Genomic DNA, 18,405 nt, shown 5'->3' with positions numbered 1-18,405 from the left:
TAGGTATAATTTTACGCATCAGCAAACAAAGTAACAGAGTCTACTTTCTTCTATTTATTATGAATCTGAGAAAGAGAAATGTCTGGCCACATAAATGGTTTTGGAGATGTAAGTAGGGTTTTCTTTAGAAGAGAAATAACGATTAGATTTTGCAAAATTATATTTATTACTAACTTTTGAAGAGACCAGCTGAATTTCATTAAAATTATGGCATAATACCTGAAAGCATTTACTATACCAGAATTATTTTCTCCTGTTGATTAATGTTTTTGCAGCATATTGACAAAAAGTTTTAAACTGTAAGTATCATACCTATAATGAATTGGTTGCTGTTTTCATGACCTTATTTTATCATTAAATGTGCATTAATCTTTAGGATGACTAGATTTGGTTCTACATGGATAAAGTTAAATTAGGCTTCTGGTTAACCTGATGCCTCAAGCATATATTATTAATCTGTTGATTTTTTTATGATAGAGTGACTAGTATGTTTTTAGATGTTTAAAATACTCAGGAATAATTAGACATGATACTTAGCCTCACAGAGATTATATTTGAATAGAGGAAATCAAACTGTTAAATGTTGAATCATCTTTCCTCTGTATAGATAAAATGTTTCAAATCTGAGGGCAAGGGTGGTGGGGATAGACTTGGATGGTGAAGGAGGTGTAGGGATAAGGCTGAGTTAGTTATTGTTTACATTCAGAGTTTGGCATAATACCTGAAAGAAATAGGCCTAAGTGTGTTTGTACAACTGGAGAAAAAAATATGGCTACCCTCTTATTTTTGGTGGGAGGACCAGGAAAACCAAACTGTATACAACACAAGAATATAGCTTTTGGTCCTATCTGTCTAATACGTGTAAGGTGAGATAAATATACTTAATTCAGAAATATGGCATGAAGAGGTTCAGAATTACCTGTACATTACGTTTGCTCTCTGAGGAGAAAAGCATTTATGTGAAAGCCTTACATATGTTAGGATTCCCTTAGGCACATTAGACTAGATTTGTTTTACACTGTAGAGTATAAAGCCTTCATATTCTTATTTGGAAATAATGAGGAAGGGAGTCTCTGTCATCCTGTGCATACCTGCCCACCACCCCAGGCTGTGATTGCATCCAGGGAAAAATGGAGTTTTAAATACATATCTGGGTCACGTTTTCTAAATCTTAGTGTATTGTACCTCAGTGTTTTATCAAGATATAATTATAATAGATTTTATTACTGATACTAGGAGGCTCCCAAAGATTTTTTTGCATGCTATTTTCAAGTAGAATCTTGAATGATTCATAGTTTTATATACTTCAGAACAAAAGAATAATAAATCCAGGATGGTGCTGTTATTAAGTGCATTGCTCTGACAATACCTAAAATATGCTTTGCTTAGTCTTACCTCTGAAACTTATTATTTTGTGTCAAATATCCCATCATAAGCATGGGTTTCTTCCATTGATTCTATCCATTTCTTCATTCACAAGAATTTTCATTTTTCCCCCATATTTTTATCATTTGCCTTTTTTACATGTTCTTAGAATTCCTGTTCTGAGCTTAGGGACTATGAGGGCACATACATGTCCATAATACTTTTTGCATTTGTGTGCACCTTGTGAGAAGAAGAGTGTGACTCATGAGGCTGAAGTAGGATGGGGCCTCTCTGGGAGAGCATGTAAAGGTAGATGCATTGAAGAGAAATAGTAAGAATTTTAAGTTGCACATAGGAGGTTAATGACAATACAACTAATGAAAACAAGTATTCTTTAAAGGTGTATGTACAAGTCTAGTGAACCATGTAATTACTTGTTGCAGATACCAGAGGTATAATACATTTTGCTATTTTGTTCATGAAATATTTTATACAGTAGTCTAGATATAAATCTTAGGTCCTATTTTTATATGATCTTGAACTTTCTATTTCTACACTAGCTCAAAATTGATACAAAGAATAAGGGAAATGTTATATACTTTTTATATTGTGGAAAACAAAGTTTATTTCTTAAAGCCTCATTCCATTTCCCTGGTAGTTTATTAGGCTATAAAACAGGTTTACTTTATGGATAAATGCCATTTGTTTTCTCAATATGGGTTGTCCTCATCCAGAGATATTCAATGTCTATTAAAGATCTCATTTGTAGTGACTAACTGGGCCACTTTACCCATTAACTGACAGGGTGACTATGGCATCATTCTACAGTCTGCCAGGTCTTGAACAGCCTTTTGGAAATAATGCCCAACAGGGGAAGTCATATGTTTTCCTGCTGACAGCTGTTATTTGGAGGACAGTCTAAATTGTATCAGCTAGAGAAGTACAGTGACAAAAACTTTCATTGCAGTGAACTCAGTCCAACTGCATGGTCCCCTACAACATTGCGCTTACTTAGACACCAACTGCAAGTATGGGAGTCCCCAGGGCCAGTTTCACTTCATACCTGCTGGCTACAAATTCTGGGGCCACCAGGGACTCCCTCAGATTTGATAATTTACTGGTCAGACACAAAACTTAGGAAAGCATTATGCTTATGATTACACTTTTACTGTAATTAAAGGATACAAGTTAAAACCGGCCAAAAGAGGACCCTCATATGGTGAAATCTGGGAGGGGCCTGTCTCTGGGTAGTCATGGATGGTGCTACCTACTCCTGGTTAGTATGTATGACAATATTAGAGTATTGCCAACCAGAGCTCACCTGTGTGTGGGGTCCAAAGTTTATATTATGGTTCAATCACATACTGCCTACATGGCTGACCCTTAGTTTCCATCCCATTCCAGAGGTTTCACTAATACATTTAGTCTCCAGTTCCTCTGGAGGTCAGAACTGATACACCATATTCCAAAGTCCCCATCATAAATCATATTGTCAGACTCTCTGGCAAGCAAAGACACTCATCAGGCAGGACATTCCAGGGACTAGAGATCACCTCCCAGTAGTGGAGGGCAAAAGCTAGACCTCTTTTGGTAAAGTTAGTTCTTCAGTACGCACTTTTTCAAACAAAGGATGTGTTTTTGAATGAGAGATTATTTTGCAGTTTACCATATTGTTCTTTGTTTGAAAGTCTTAAATTATATTTACAAATAAATGTGATTTCCCTTTATGTTCAAATTTCAAATATTTAACCTGTTCCTTGGTTTCTTTATCTGTAATTTTTTGTCCTTTATCTTGTGACATTCAGACCAGCCAATCTTATAGTTTAGTTTTATTTTTAATTGCATCACTTACGTGTTTATGGCTAAGCATTCTATTCTTGCATTCCTCCCCAAAATGCTTAGTATTCTTCCAAACTAGTAGGTCATGCTTTTCTAGAACTCCCAAAGGAAATACCTATACTTCTCACAAGCTGCACTTGGATAAACATTTGAGAAAACATTTAGGAGAGGTTGCCCTGAAAAAAAAAAGAGAACTTAAAAAAAAAAAGCATGCTAAGGAAACTTGAACGACATGGAGGCAGTGAAGAGTAGTCAAGGATTTTTAGATGTGACTGTGACACAATAAATTGTTTTAGAGTCAGTTCTAGCAGTAGTGAGTAGAAATAGTTTGGAGAAAGGAAGTTAACCTGTTACAGTCAAGACCAGTTAGGAACCTTTTACTGTTGTTCCCACTGGAGATAATGAAGGCAAAATGAGATGGTTTGTGAGAAAGTTATTAACTATGAGTGATGATTTTAGCATTTAAAAATATCTTTCCCCTTTAATAATCTGTATATGCATTAAATCAACAGCTTTTAAACTTCTATTATAATTTTTAATGTTTTCATTTTACACAACTTTTTGGGATATAATATGTACCTTGTGTATTCCACCTAATTGATAACATATCAGCTTGTTTTTATCAATCCTGTCACTGTACTATTCACTTTATATTTATTGAGCACAAGTTTCTTGAAGTGAGGGCTTACTCTCTGCCAGATTACTGTAATAGATGCTGAGGATACAGTGATAATAAGATGTGATTCTTAACCTTAAAATCTCCTCAGCTCAATTTGGTGGTCAGACAATTAAGCGGGGAAATCCTGTCATGCAGGGAAGCACAGGTTGCTGTGAGAGTATGCCAAAGGAGCACATGCCTTAGACTGGGGATGTGAACCCCTGGTTCAGAACAGCAGTTAAGAACATGGACTCTGGAGCCAGAATGATTTTGGGTTTTCAGTTCCTTTCTGTGTGGCTTTGGTTAAGTTCTAAACTTCGTTTTTACAGTGGGGATAATAATGGCCCCTACTCCTTAAGATTGTTATGAGGCTAAAATGAGTTAATATATGTAAAGTGCTTATAACTGTGCTTGGCGTATAGAGTTATATGTGTTATCTTTTCCTCCTCCTGGTCGTCTCATTTTAAAAAAAATGAACATGTAATTAGTACTCAGTGAATACTTGAATAAAACTGTGAATGATAGGTGAAATTATAATTACTTTTCTATTCCCTCAGAAATCTTTAAATGTCTCTATAAAAAGCGCTAACCGTAAAATGACTATTTTGTGTGTATTTAGGTCCATATTAACCAAAAGTCATAAACTGGTATGTACCAGAAAGTTTAAGCTCATATAATACTTAAAAAAGATTGTATTTGCTTGTAGAGGAGGATGCCCTCTCCCGCTTGCCATAGCTTTCACTTATCCCTGTTATCATATACCCAGGCTCATTCAGGTCTCGCACCTATAGGCATTTGAGTTTGTGACTTCTGAGTCTCTGACATTAGTTCTTTCAGGATAGAGACTGATCTCTTTTAAATCTCAAACACTTGACGGAATGGCTGTTGGTTATTGGCACTAAATGAGTGTTTGTTGAATGAATGAGGGAATGATACCTCAACTATGAGATTAAAAGTAAGACTAACAACTACCAAAAATAATAAATAAACTATATTTACTAAAGAAATTTTGTTTTTAGATTTTCTAACTTGTCAAGAGGATTTCACCAGAATTATTATGCTTCATTTTAATTGCAGTAATATGAGTTAATGAAAGAGCCAATGATAGCATTCCAGAGACTTTATATATTTTTATTAGCTAATTTTAATGTTATAGTTATTTAGGAATTATTGGTAAATAATAGAAATCAAATTATTGTTTTTAAAAAAGATAATGATACTGACTTTTTGTTGAGCAAAAAGGATGAGTTCTTTAGAATGATTTTGTACTGATTATTGAGGGTACAGAAGTACTGGACAATCTTAACCTAAACCAGAAAGTAGACTTTGGCAATGAAAAAAAGAATAAAGAGCAATATCTAGGTGAATGGAAATTTCCATTTTGGGGGGATTGGTAAAGCTAAACCTTAAATTTTAGGGGAGTCATGAAAGCACATAGAAAAATCAGCAGATATAAGCCACTATTTTGAGTCTTCTCAGGTAATCACTTGAGATTATGTGGAAATATTTGCTCAGAAAACATCTCAGGTGAGTAGACAGTCCATAACAGAAAGGTGGAAATAGTTTATTTTTTTCTCGTTTAAGAAAATAATATTATTTTTCTATACTATAATGATTGATGTTGCCAATTTCTATTCCCAATTACATTATAGATTCATTTTCTTATTTATTTGTAGTCTTAAGCTATCATTTTGTTTATTTTTAAAAGGTTCCTTTCTATGTTTTATAACTTCAAAGTTTCTGTTTTGTTTATCATATTTCTAATTTCAAGCCCTTTTGCATTTCTTTCTCTGCTTATGCATTTATTATGATTTGATTTTCAATTACTTCCTGATTTATAGACATATAAAGTGTCAATTCCAGTCCATCTCCTGGTATAGCCTTTGTCAGTTCCACCAGTGGAAAGTTACATGTCTTTTGTAGGCTCTTTATGATGGTATTCAAGTGATGCTATTATATTCATAGATAAGCAAATATAAATTTTATAAGTAAAGCTTTATGAAGTACTATCATGTTTTATTAATAACTATTTGATATATTATGTCAATTATTTTACCCTTTATTTAACTATCACCTAATTTTATTTGTTGAAAAATAATCAAAAAAATTGTAATCCTGAAAAGGAATATATCCTAGGATCTTTAAAAAAAAAAAATTATTGGTTTCAAAGAAAGGAAAGGAAAGGGAGAGAGAGAGTTGAAACATCAGTGATGAGAGATTCATCATCGATCAGCTGACTCCTGCATGTCTCCAACTGGGGATTGAGCCTGCAACCTGGGCATGTGCCCTGATCGGGAATTGAACCACTATCTCCTGGATCCTAGGTTGATGCTCAACCGCTGAGCCATTGCTAACCAGGCTATCCTAGGATCTTTAGAATAGTTTACCCAAATTCTACTTTAAAGTTTATCCGAAGTTTTACAGTTAAGTATATTTTGTTGTTGTTTTTAGAAGTGTTTTAAAAACATTTTTGTTAATTTAAATAGAACTGTGTTTCTGAAGAAAGATTGAGAGGGAGAAATGGTTAATCACATCATTGCACTTAATATTTTTACTGTTAAAATTAAAAATTTAATTTTTACTAATTAAAATTAAGGTATCATTTAGGCATATTGGTCTAGGCTTATATTATCATTAAGTCCCCAGTATCCTACTGCTAGCTGGGTTTCTAGCATTGGTAGGCAGTCAGAAAATATCTACCCTAATCAACACTAAATGAAATTTTATTTTTATTGAGATGTTATATTATCTAAGAAATTGTCTAAGAAAACCGTAGCACTTCTTACATAAGAATACCAGTGCAATTCATAAATTAGTTTTACTTAAAATATAGAAGAGAAAAAAACAGAGTAACTTAAAAGTATAGGACATTCTATTTTGGACTATAATATTAGAGACAAAAGAATACCAAAGTGAGTTTTAAAATTATTTGATATTTAAATTATTAAAATGAAACCTGACCCTTCAAGCTGTGATATTTATACTAAGTCTTTAACTAACTCTTTTTGGCTCCTTGGTAACTACATCTTCTTCCTTGGAGACTGTGCCTGACTTAAAACTCTTCTCTCAAAGGCTCCCCATTGTCCTTGCCTAATACAACTTCCCTGTGTTTGGTTTCACCTATTTATAACTTTGGCCTTTTTATCTCTTTGAAATTTTTTGTTTCAGTGACTTTATTCTGATTTAGTCACTCCTGGCTGTTATTCCTACTTTAAAGTTTTAAGTTAGACATACTGTTTTCTAACCACAACTTGCATCTTTTAAAACTGATGAGACACCTCATCAAGACATTTCATCAACTTCTCTGTCATCCAATGAGCCATGAACCTCTTCAACAATGTCTGGGTCTTAGCCTTAGAGAAAGTGGTCCTCCACTCAAGTGGGTCCTTCTTGTGTCCTCTAAATTCTCTAGAGTTCTTAGTTTTTAAGAGTGGAAGTTAATATTTATTTGTGACTTTTCTTGTTTTCTATTTAGTCATTTAGTGTTTAAATATTTCTGTAAGCACACTTTAGCTGCATCTCTCAAATCTCAATCTTCTGTATTTTCATTTTCATTTACTATGAAATACTTAAAAATTTTTCTTTTGATTTCTTTTATTTTATTTGTGGATTATGTAGAAGTGTGTTATTAAGTTTCCAAACATTGGGGAACTTTCCAGATATCTTTTTCTTACTGATGTATATAAGTTAATTCATTGTGGTCAGAAAGCATTCTTTGTATTACTTTGACCTATAAATGTGTTGTATGCGCTTAGGGGGAAAAAGTGTTTTCTTCTGTTGTTGGGTGGAATCTCCTATAATTTTCAACTAGGTTAGAGTGTTTCAGTGTTCATATTTTTACTGATTTTTTTGTCTTATGTTCTGTAAGTTTTTTTTCAAGACATCTTTTACCCCTGCTCTTTGATTCTCAGTTCTGTATCTTTTTCCTTTTCGTACTTCAGTTGGAAAAAGTGCTACACACTCTTTTTCTTCAAGTTCATTGATTTTTTTTTGTTATATTCAGTCTGCTGATAATCCCATTGATTATCATTTTCACTCATTAGCATTCTTTTTTTCTGATACTGTGTTTTCTTTCTTGCATTTCCATTTGTCTTATTTTTGTAGTTTCATCTCTGCTGAAGTTTCATATTCAGATGTATTTTCTATCTTTTCCTTTAAAACGTTAGGGTTATTTTAAAGCCTGTTTTATAATACTAAAATATGAGCTATCGTTGTATCTTGTTCTGTTGACTTCCTTATCTGTTGAATGTAGTCATTTTTTTCTCTCTCTTGTTTTTTATATGTGTGTGAGATACATTTTTATTAGATGCTGGACGTTCACTTTTTTCCTCTATGAACACTAGAGACTGAGGTAAATAGCTTTGTGCTTAGTGTGGGCATACCTCCTCTTTCAGTTTAATAGGCCTCATCCAGGGAGAGGGGTTAGTGGCTGAATCAACTGTTCTGTATTTGAGATGGGTTTGTATTGCTGTAGTTATCTTCAGTTCTCCAAACACCTCATATTCCTTCAGCCGCTGACTGGGCAGAAAGTGTTTTTTCCCTTTGTTACTGCTTCACTTTCAGCTTTCAGTAGGCTTTGTTTGCTTATATGGCATATTTTTCTGCGCTTGTGCTCTCCCTCTTCTATAAACAGTGGTTTCTTGTGACTCAGTACCTAACTTGCGGGAACTGTGTAGTTTTCCTCCTCAACCTTGGTATTAATAATAGTACTTAAGCAAACCTTGAGCACCTGAGTCCCAGGGATGGGTTTTCCCTCAGTGGACCTGACCTCTCTCCCTATGGCAGCTGAGCTTTGCCTTGCATAGGCAGGATGCTTTGGCAGGAGCAGGTTTTTCTGCTTTTTATCAATGTAATGTCCTTCGCCCAGGGCTGTTTAGCTAGGTGACTTTATTCTAGGATAACATTGTGTTATCTAGAGTCTTGCCAACTGTGTGTTTTATACTGTTACTTTATACTTTATATACAGGGATGGTCCAGTATATGAAGTAGAGAAGTTTGGTCTAAGAATGGAAAAGCCGTTTGTTTACTTGCTATTGATAATGTACCTACAATAAAAGGAGAACAAGTTCTTTAACCTTTTAAAGTGTTTTTAAAAAGATGATTGTGATATTTGCTTTTTATTGCATCATTCCTCAGCAGGACTTATGAATTTAGCAAGTTACCTTTTCTTACATAATGAGGTACAAAAAGTATCAAGTTATGTATTTTTTTCTTATTTGAACTTTTACTCATCATTCATGGATATTTGAAAAAAGTTGAAATAGGACATAAAGGTCTTATATATATACTTACACTTCTCAATATGAGCACAGGTTTCAAAAATTTTTTTTCTCAAGGGTGAATATATAACATATAGGAAACAAAGCCTTTAGTTTAACATTGCCTTCCAAATTTCTAGCAAGAATGTCAGCTGATATTTTGACATTTTGATGCTTAGAGTTTATTTTCACCTCTTGAAAGAAATTTATAAGAAATCAGTGCTTTGAATTTTTAGTTAGGCAAATTTCCTTCTCAGATGGCTAGGCCATTTAAACCTATGAGTGACTTGCAGACCAATGTATAAATCTCAGATCTGTCCTGAAATTTTGCCTATTTGGCTAGACTCTAGACAATATGTTTCTAAGAGTTACAATTTGCAAGCTCCATACTTTCACAGTGTTGTAATGAGAGGAAAGAACAAAGCACGAAATATCAAGAGTATTTATTATATCTATATATAAATATAGGTACGTATTTAATTGAGGCAAAATATACATAGCATAAAGTGTACAATTTTTAACAATTTTTAAGCATACGTTTCAGTGGCATTAAGCACATTTACATTGTCATGTGTTTATTACGTCATCCACCTCCAGATCACTTTTCATCTTTCTAAACTGAAACTCTGTACCCATTAAAAAATAGGATTGCTCTAGTTTTGCTCACTGCCCCCAGTTTAGAGAAATTGCAGATTTTGAAGAATGAAATGGCACAGAAGGTAAAGTTACAGTTTGGGAGGAGAAACACTGATTTTGTTGCATGTGAAATATATTTGAAATTTCAGTTGTCACTTTTGGAATGCAGATCTCCCTGTAAGTGTAGTGGTTTTAAGAGGATGTGGCTGTGATAAAATATTGTGATTGGATAACCTACAACTTATCTAAAAAATTGAAGACACATATATGAATCCCAGAACTATCCTATCTGGCTCTGTGGAAGTATATTTTGTTTTTCCCCCTGAAATGCAGAATTCACTGTTTAGGGACTCAATCCATGATACACATGTACAGTTCTTCAAAATAATAAAAATCTGTGAAAGGGAAGCATTTAAAACTACTTCCTCAGAGCTAATTAGAGAGCATTGGGTCTATAACTCTGTTCTTTAGTAGATAAGGCATTGAGAAAACTGTCATTTGTATTTTGTGCTGTGTATCCCTTGTACGGCAATTCTTTGCTTGAAAAAATATAAAAAAGACTAAAAAAGAAAAGAAAAGACAAAAAAGAAAGGCTAAAATTTTTTCCTGCTTGAGGGTTTGTGCAAAACACAGGTAGTGTATTTTCAGATTGTGGTCCCTATGTCTGAGCTAGCTGTGGTTACAGATTCTCAGAGGATCCCCCCCCCTCCATCCCCAAGCAAGTTTCTCTGCTGCCTCCTTTGTTGTGTATGTTTATTTTTTATTCCCTTTATTACTTCCCAGAGTTTCTGCTTTTACTTTGTTATTGAGACCAATTCTTTTAATTCAATGTGAATTTTAATCCATATTAAAATTCCTTTCATGCTGGCTCAGCAAATGCATTAAAAAAATATTTTTAATATTTTATTCATTATTTTGGTTGTTGTAGTTAGGAATGTTATTCAAGATATCTAGCTTGCCATGGAATGGAAATCTTCATATATTAAAAAAATTTTGGTGTGGTTCAGTTGGTTGTGTTGTCCCATGCTCTGAAAGGTTTCCGGTTCGATTCCCAGTCAGGGTACATACCCAAGCTGGGGGTTCAGTCCCTGGTCAGGGTGCTTATGAGAGGCAACCAATCAATGTTTCTTTCTCTCTCTCTCTCCTCTCTTCCTTTCTCTCTGAAATAAATAAAAATATATTTTAAAAACAACAACAAAAAAACTTCCCCCCAAATCTTATATTAACCTATATTCCTCTGGACCACCCCTCTCTCCCGTTCTGTATTTAAGTTTTTAAAACTTAAGAAAGTTTTTATAAAGCTTACAAAAATTTAAAGTACTTTTAAAGTCATTGTTGTATTGATTATTGTATTTCTAAAAATACATATATTTGTTTTATAGCTACTTGAAGGAAATTTTGCCAAAGAAGTTAGCCATGAAATGGATGGACTTATTTTTCAGCCTACTGGAGTAAGTTCATTTGTGTGTGTGTTTGTGTGTGTGGTGGTGGTAGGGTGGTATATATGTATATAAATGTACACACATGCATGTATCTATCAAGTACATTTTTCTCAGACACGCTTACTTAGTATTGATTACTCCTGGAATCACTGTTTTTCCTTAAGACAACCTCTTATAAAAGATTTCATTTATACTGTATATATAAAATAGTGAAATGAACAGTGTTTTGCTTTTCGCTCAGTATAAAAAAATAAACATAGTTGATCATTATTTTTCAAGAAAGTTTTTAATATAATAGTATTCTTACAAACTGAATATTTATGTTTCTTTACTAGACATCTACCAGTAATATTATATAAATGCTTATTTCTTACTGTAGGCCCATATACTTTTAAGTATTAATATTTCTAAAACTTCATTTTGCTATGGATGAGTAAAATTCAAAGAGTTAGCTGTACTTGAAAAAAAATACAATTCTTTAATATTTATTCCGTGTCAAATTTCTGAAACTCACTGAAGGACTTTCACCAATGTAGCAATCAAATCATGTATTTGGAGTAAGTTTTGTTTTACTCTATAGCAGGGTTTCTCAACCACAACATAATTGATGTTTTTGGCAAGATAATTCTCTGCTGTGGGGAGCTGTCTTGTGCCTGATAGGAGGTTTATCAGCATCCGTGGTCTGTACTTACCAGATGCTAGCATTACCTTTCCTTCCCATCCCTTCAGGTTGTGACAACCAAAAATATATCCATTACTGCCACATTTCCCCTGGAGAGCAAAATTGCCTTCATTTGAGAACCTGTGCTCTATAGGGCAGTGTTTCTCAAATGTGGCCTGTGGACAGGAGCATTAGCACCACCCATTAAATTGTTAGAGATGTCACTCACCCCAGCTGTACTGATTAGAAACTCTGGGAATGCAGTCTAGCAGTTTGTGCTTTAACAAGCTCTCCAAGTGACTTATGCATGTTCCAGTGTCAGAACCACTATCTATAGGAAAGAGTTGTATTTCATGTGCTACCCCTCAGCATATGCTACATTAAAATTTTTATTTTATTTATTGTTGACAGTATTACAGATGTTCTCCATTTCCCCCCCTTTACCCCCTTCCACTCCGCCCCTGCCCCACCCGAGGCCTTCACTGCACTACTGTCTGTGCCTGTGGGCTATGCATATATGCATATATGTTCTTTGGTTAATCTCTTCCTGTCCCCCGCCCCTCCCTCCCCTCTGAGATCTGTCAGTCTGTTCCGTGCATCCATGCCTCTGGACCCATTTTGTTCATTAGTTTTTTTTGTTCATTAGATTCTACATATAAGTGAAATCACGTGATACTAGCCTTCACTAACTCTATCCTTAGAAATTAGGGCATTAGCTAGTTGTGAAGTTATATAGAGACATCAAGCTGGGTGCCTGGAGGAGAAAGGGAGGAAACTAATATTTTTGAACACTGTGTATTAAACACTGTATTCTATATGCTTTACATATATAGTAAAACTCTGCTGTTATGCACATTAAGATGTAATATGATATGTGATTGACTTCTGTCTTCTTCCTAGCCCCCCTTGCCAAACAGATAGAGGGAAAATCTTCTGTGGTTGAAGGAGGAGGAGATAGAGGAGAGTTAGAGGCTGGGGACAAAAATTATAGAAAATGTTGTCTTAGGAAAGATGGAAGTTAGATCTTTTAAGTTTCAGTATCTTCTAGGCCTAATCTCCCTAGATGGAAAGATTTAAAGTCTAAATATAACAGTAATTACAACAAATTTCATTGTGTTAAACTCATAGTTCAGACCCCTGCATATGTGATACTTCGGTGGTATGTAAGAGAAGTGGCCTGGTGATAAGTGAATCTCTGTGATGTCTAGTATAGTCAGTTGCTTTATGAGTCTGTTCCCATTCTAGCAACCACACTTGTTAGTACACTGATTTTGTAATTGATATCTGGTAAGGCAAGACTCCCTGCTCTTTGCCAGAATTTTCTTAAATATTTGTGGATATTTGGTTTAACATACAACTTTCAGAATCATATTACCCAAAATGCTTTTGGGAGTTTATTTGGAATTGATTTGAATTTAGATTAATTTGGAGAAAATGGATGTTTTTACAGTGTTAAATTATCTTATGAATAAGGTATAGCTCTTATCAGTCTTTTTTCTTTTCTCTAATTGAGATTTTCATTGTTGTTAATCTAGTTTCTAAATATTTAGTGTTTTCCATTTTTATAATAAACGACGCCTTTTTAAACACTTGCCACTTCTAGTGTGCCGTCAAACACTGTCGATTAGTCTGCTTTGTTGATTCAACAATCTTGCTGAACACTTCTAATAATTGTTTTAATTTTATGTATTGGCCAGGACCTCTAGTACTGGTTTAAACATTGACTCTCATTAGATGGAGGAGAGGGAGGCATGTGTACTTTATTCTCAGCCTCAAAGGGAGTGTGGCTAAATTTTCTCCATTAAGCACGTTTTTGGTAAATTTCTGATAGATACCTTTTATGATGTTAAAGCTTTGTTTATTTTTCCAAAGGGTTTCTCCCCCAATCATAAGTAGGTTTGGGGAGTTAACAAATGCCTTTTCTGTTACCTGTTATCTATGCCTTTCTGTTGAGATTATCATCCCATTTTTCCTTTTTATGACATTCAGGTAGTAAATTACAGTAATTTTCTCATGCTGATCCATTCTTGGATTCTGGGATAAATGCTACTTGATCATAATATATATAATTTTTAATATACGTTTGGATCTGGGTGTAATAGTTTTTTGAGGATTTCTGCCACTTATTTCTTATAGTTTTGTTTCCTCTTTATTTGTATATTTAAAATAAAAGTGGTATTATTATGGAGAAAAATTATATAAATTCCAAGTAATATATAATACATGGCCAAGATATTGAAAGTCAACTAAAATATCATGGCTTATATTGAAAAATAGAGCAGTCTCTTCTCCTACCCTTCCCCACACCCAGAGTGCCACTTCTAGGAGGTAATTGTTTTCTGTTGTTTTAGCTGCCTTTTTTCTTCCTCTGTTTGCAAAATCTATTTATGCTGTTCTTTCTTGGTTTTTTGTTTTATGTATGATCTGCTTACTTTCTACTATTGAAGAACAGGATTGAGCTTTCTAACTCCACCAACACTCCCTCCTCCTCTGTATTATATAATTATAATTATATCACATTTGGTTAAATGAATATTCAGTATTTGTATTTCTGTGGTGACATATTGTTCACATCTGAGTCAACTAGTATATTTTTCTTCCTTAGAAAACCTTTTTCCTGGGAGTAAGGAATTACCTAATCGTTTGTTATGATTATTACTACTTCTTTCCTTAAGCTCTCTAAAACAACTGTTAAATTTTTGTAATACAGTTACATTTATCAGATAATATATCCAGTCCAGTTTTTACTTGAAGGCATTTCTCCCTTTTTCTCCCTCTTCTAGATCACCGCACATTGCAGTATTGCAGAGGTCCTTTTTTACTTCCTAACTTCTTCCCTGAGATTTTTAACTTATTCCATGTCCTGATTCCAGAAAGGTGAAATTCTGATGAGTTCATAGATCGATTCTACTTTTTGTGCATTTGCTGCCATCATTACTACAGGTTGACATTGTTGAAGATAGGTATTTCTAAGTTACCCGTTAGCCTGATGGTAATATATTAAGGTATATATAAAAGAAATGGAAAAGTAGTTGCGAAATGTCTTCCATGTCACCTTAGGCATGAACACTAAATCTTACAGCTCTTTTGGCAACACTCACACATACAAATGCACATCACAAAATGATTTCTCTATCGTTACTTTTAGACCATTGTGGTCAAAGTGATTTCTATCCTCAGACACACCTTTGTCTAGAATTAATTCTTTCCCATGACTGTCCAAGTCTTAGTCACCAATCCATACCTTTGTTTTCCCTGACATGGAGTTTCTTAGGTTTTGTGGTGCTAGCTGATCTCATTCTGAGGCCTCCTGACCAAGAGAGATGTATATTGTGACTGAAAAGAGCAACAATGGAGTTATGGAGGAGTGGTTATGGGACTTATGGAGGAATGGTTTGCTTTTATGATGCCAAAAATTAATGGTATTTTCTATCTTTCTTCTTGAATAGCTGTTATTTAATTGCCAAATATCTTTAGATCTAAAACAGGTCACTTAAATGATTTTTCTCACAGCAAAAAAGATCTCCTTTGAACATATTTGCCAGTGATACATCTGATGAAGTATTAATATCCAGAATTTATAAAGAGTGCATACAACTCAACACCAAAAAGACTGAACAATCCAATTAAAAAAAAAAGGGCAAAGGACCTAGACATGCCTCCAAAGAGGACATACAGATGGCCAATAAACATATGAAAAAAAGCTCAATTCGACTAATCATCAGAGTGATGCAAATTAAAACCACAATGAGATATATCACCGAACACCTGCCAGAATGGCTACCATCAGTAAATCAACAAACAAGTGTTGGCGAGGATGTGGAGAAAATGGAACCCTCATGTACTGTTGGTGGGATGCAGGTTGGTGCAGTCCCTGTGGAAAACAGTACGGAGTTTCCTCAAAATATTAGACATGGAACTGCCTTATGACCCAGTGATTCTACTTCTGGGTGTATATCCAAAGAAACCCAAAACAGAAAGAATGTATGCACCCCTATGTTCATTGCAGCATTATTTACAATAGCCAAGCTATGGAAGCAGCCCAAGTTTCCATCATTAGACAAGTGGATAAAAAAGTAGTGGTACATGTTATAATGGAATATTACTTGGCCATTAATAAGAAGGAAATCTTACCATTTGTGACAGCATGGATGGCCCTAGAGGGTATTATGCTAAGTGAAATAAGTCGGTCAGAGAAAGACAAATAACACATGATTTCACTCATATATAAATGAACAAAACAGAAACAGACTCATAGATATAGAGAACAGACTTATGGTTGCCAGAGGGGAGGGAGGTTGGGGGACTGGGAGATAAAGGTGAAGGGATTGAGAAGTACAAATTAGATACTGAATAGTCATGGGGCTGTAAAGTAGGAAATACAGTCAATAGTATTGTAGTAACTGCGTATCTTGCCAGTTGGGTACTGGAAATATCAGGGGAACATGGCAAAGTATATGAGTGTCTAACCACTATGCTGTACACCTGAAACTAATACAAAATATTGCTGAATTAAAAAACAACAACTTCAAGATGCTTTGCTCTTTCTTATACTAGGTAAAGTAGCTACCACCTTACTAGGTACATATTGTTAATGTTTTTATCTTAAAAAAACACTATGGGCTTCTTTAAGGTTATTTGTCCTTTTTTTTCTTATTTATCTTATTTATCCAGTGCCTAGGATAACTTTTGGCCCAACAGGGTTTAGAAAATGTTCAGTAAAGAAATGAAAATGTATTCTTATGTTTTTTCCTAGCCTTTAAGATTTGACTGGTTTTATATTTTACCAATATAAGCAAATACCTTAAATTTATAGCTATTTTACCCTTTTTGTTGCATATACAATGTATATTCTGATTTTTGCTGTATCTTTTTTTCTTTAAACTTTTTTTTCAATGACTTTGAATTTCCACTTGTTTCCTTGCGAAGAGTCCAGAGTGCAAGCACCCGTTCCTTCTTCATGAATCATTCATATGAGCTTTGCTACTTGCATGTCCTCCTCAGATACCCAGTGGGTTAGAAGTGGTCTCTGGTTGAGATAAGCCACTAAATATTTCTTTGGTTCTCTGCTTCTTCATCTGTAAAATGTACAGGTTGTAATAGTCTAGCTCTGAAATTCTGTGGTCATTATATGATAATATATGTGAATATAAAACAATACTTAGGAATTCCTTCTTCTTGCCAATCTCTGTGAAAATGTATTAGGTAAAGAATTTTTAATAAAAGAGAGAAAAAAACTCTTATTTTACTTTCCTAAAAACAATATTTCTTTTAAATGGAAATTTAGATAGTTGCAATAGATAAAATAGACTTTTTATGAAGTTTATTAGCATCACTATTACATGACTGTATTCCTATTAAATTTTTTCTCCTGCCATTATTTAAATAGGATTCTTACTTTTTGCACACTTTACCTCCAAATTATTAAGATTATACAGTATATGGAATGACTATGAAAGGGTCACATTTTGTTCATCTTGGGACAATGTCAGTTTCTTATTAATTTGGCATAACAGATTCTTAGATTAGTGTATATATAAAACACTTTGTTAAAAAATGTTTCACAACTGTCCTTTTTCATAAAAGTTTAATTAATGGCATAGCACTGTACTGTACTAGTTATTAGTCTTTGGTTAATCCTTTCTGTTTTCCATGAAATTTTAATGATTTCAGTCTTTATTTTTTGAAATGTTTTATTTGTTATTGTAATTTCTCATGATAGTGATAATTTTCTATCTAGTTTCTTATTTGTTCAAAGTACACTTTTCATTGCTCTTAATTTTTACCACTAATACAGGGTGAGGCAAAAGTAGGTTTACAGTTGTGAGTGCATGAAATGCAGAGTTTATTCTTGTATTACTAGTTATTAATTACTGTATTATTTTCCATATGAACAACTGTAAACCTACTTCTCCCCCCACCCTGTATATACTTTAATAGTGTTTTCAGTGTTCCCTTTAGTAGGAATTTATTGTCAATTGAGAGAGTGGCACCTGGCTCTAAGAAGGATGTGATACTTTGTTACATGCCTGTCCATTCTATTTAATGCAGTGGTTCTTTTGCATTCCTACTGAATTTGTGTTAAATCCTCTAAAGAGTATTCTGAGTACAAATATATTAATGCTGCCATCCAAAATAGGCTCCAGTTTAGCATGGAGGGAATTGTCTCACTTATATGCACAATTTCATTATATTCAACTGTGTAGCCTTTGTTATTTTTTCATTATTTTGCTTTTGCAATTTCAGTCTGATTTTTCTGTTCTTACCTACTGTGTTCTCAGTTTAGGCTACCATCGCAGGAGTAGTCTTGTGTATTTCATTTTCAAACTTTTGATTTGCCAAAGCCAGAGGTAAGACTGTACTTAGCCTCCACACAGAGCTTTGTGACTTTCCTATCTCTTTTTAAAAATGAAAATATAAGTTTCTATTAAATATGTGAACTTGAATGACAGTAGGAAACACTCTATTTATGATATTCTTTCAAGAAAACAGTTTAAGATATATTTTTCTAATAATTCATGACTTATGGTATATCTTTATGGCTTT

At 34.0% G+C, this 18,405-nt stretch overlaps 1 protein-coding gene across 2 annotated transcripts in view; it reads left to right on the top strand.

Annotated features, from left to right (window-relative positions):
- Nucleotides 1-18,405, top strand: part of RNGTT (RNA guanylyltransferase and 5'-phosphatase) — a 181,442-nt gene that overhangs the window by 74,859 nt on the left and 88,178 nt on the right. Inside the window, exons 12-13 of one of the 2 annotated variants that reach the window (XM_087817499.1) lie at nucleotides 11,139-11,207; nucleotides 15,373-17,628. In XM_087817499.1, the coding sequence (XP_087673625.1) occupies nucleotides 11,139-11,207; nucleotides 15,373-15,489 (186 nt within the window). In that variant the 3' untranslated portion in view covers nucleotides 15,490-17,628. Of the gene's footprint in view, nucleotides 1-11,138; nucleotides 11,208-15,372; nucleotides 17,629-18,405 lie in introns of those variants that run through there. The other variant, XM_016208121.2, reaches the window with a different exon arrangement.

The sequence above is a fragment of the Miniopterus natalensis genome, chromosome 5, assembly GCF_054644295.1.
Source record: "Miniopterus natalensis isolate mMinNat1 chromosome 5, mMinNat1.hap1, whole genome shotgun sequence".
Lineage (NCBI taxonomy): Eukaryota > Metazoa > Chordata > Mammalia > Chiroptera > Miniopteridae > Miniopterus > Miniopterus natalensis.
The sequence above is the reverse complement of the archived record's forward strand: the minus strand, read 5'-3'. Positions and strand labels throughout refer to the sequence as shown.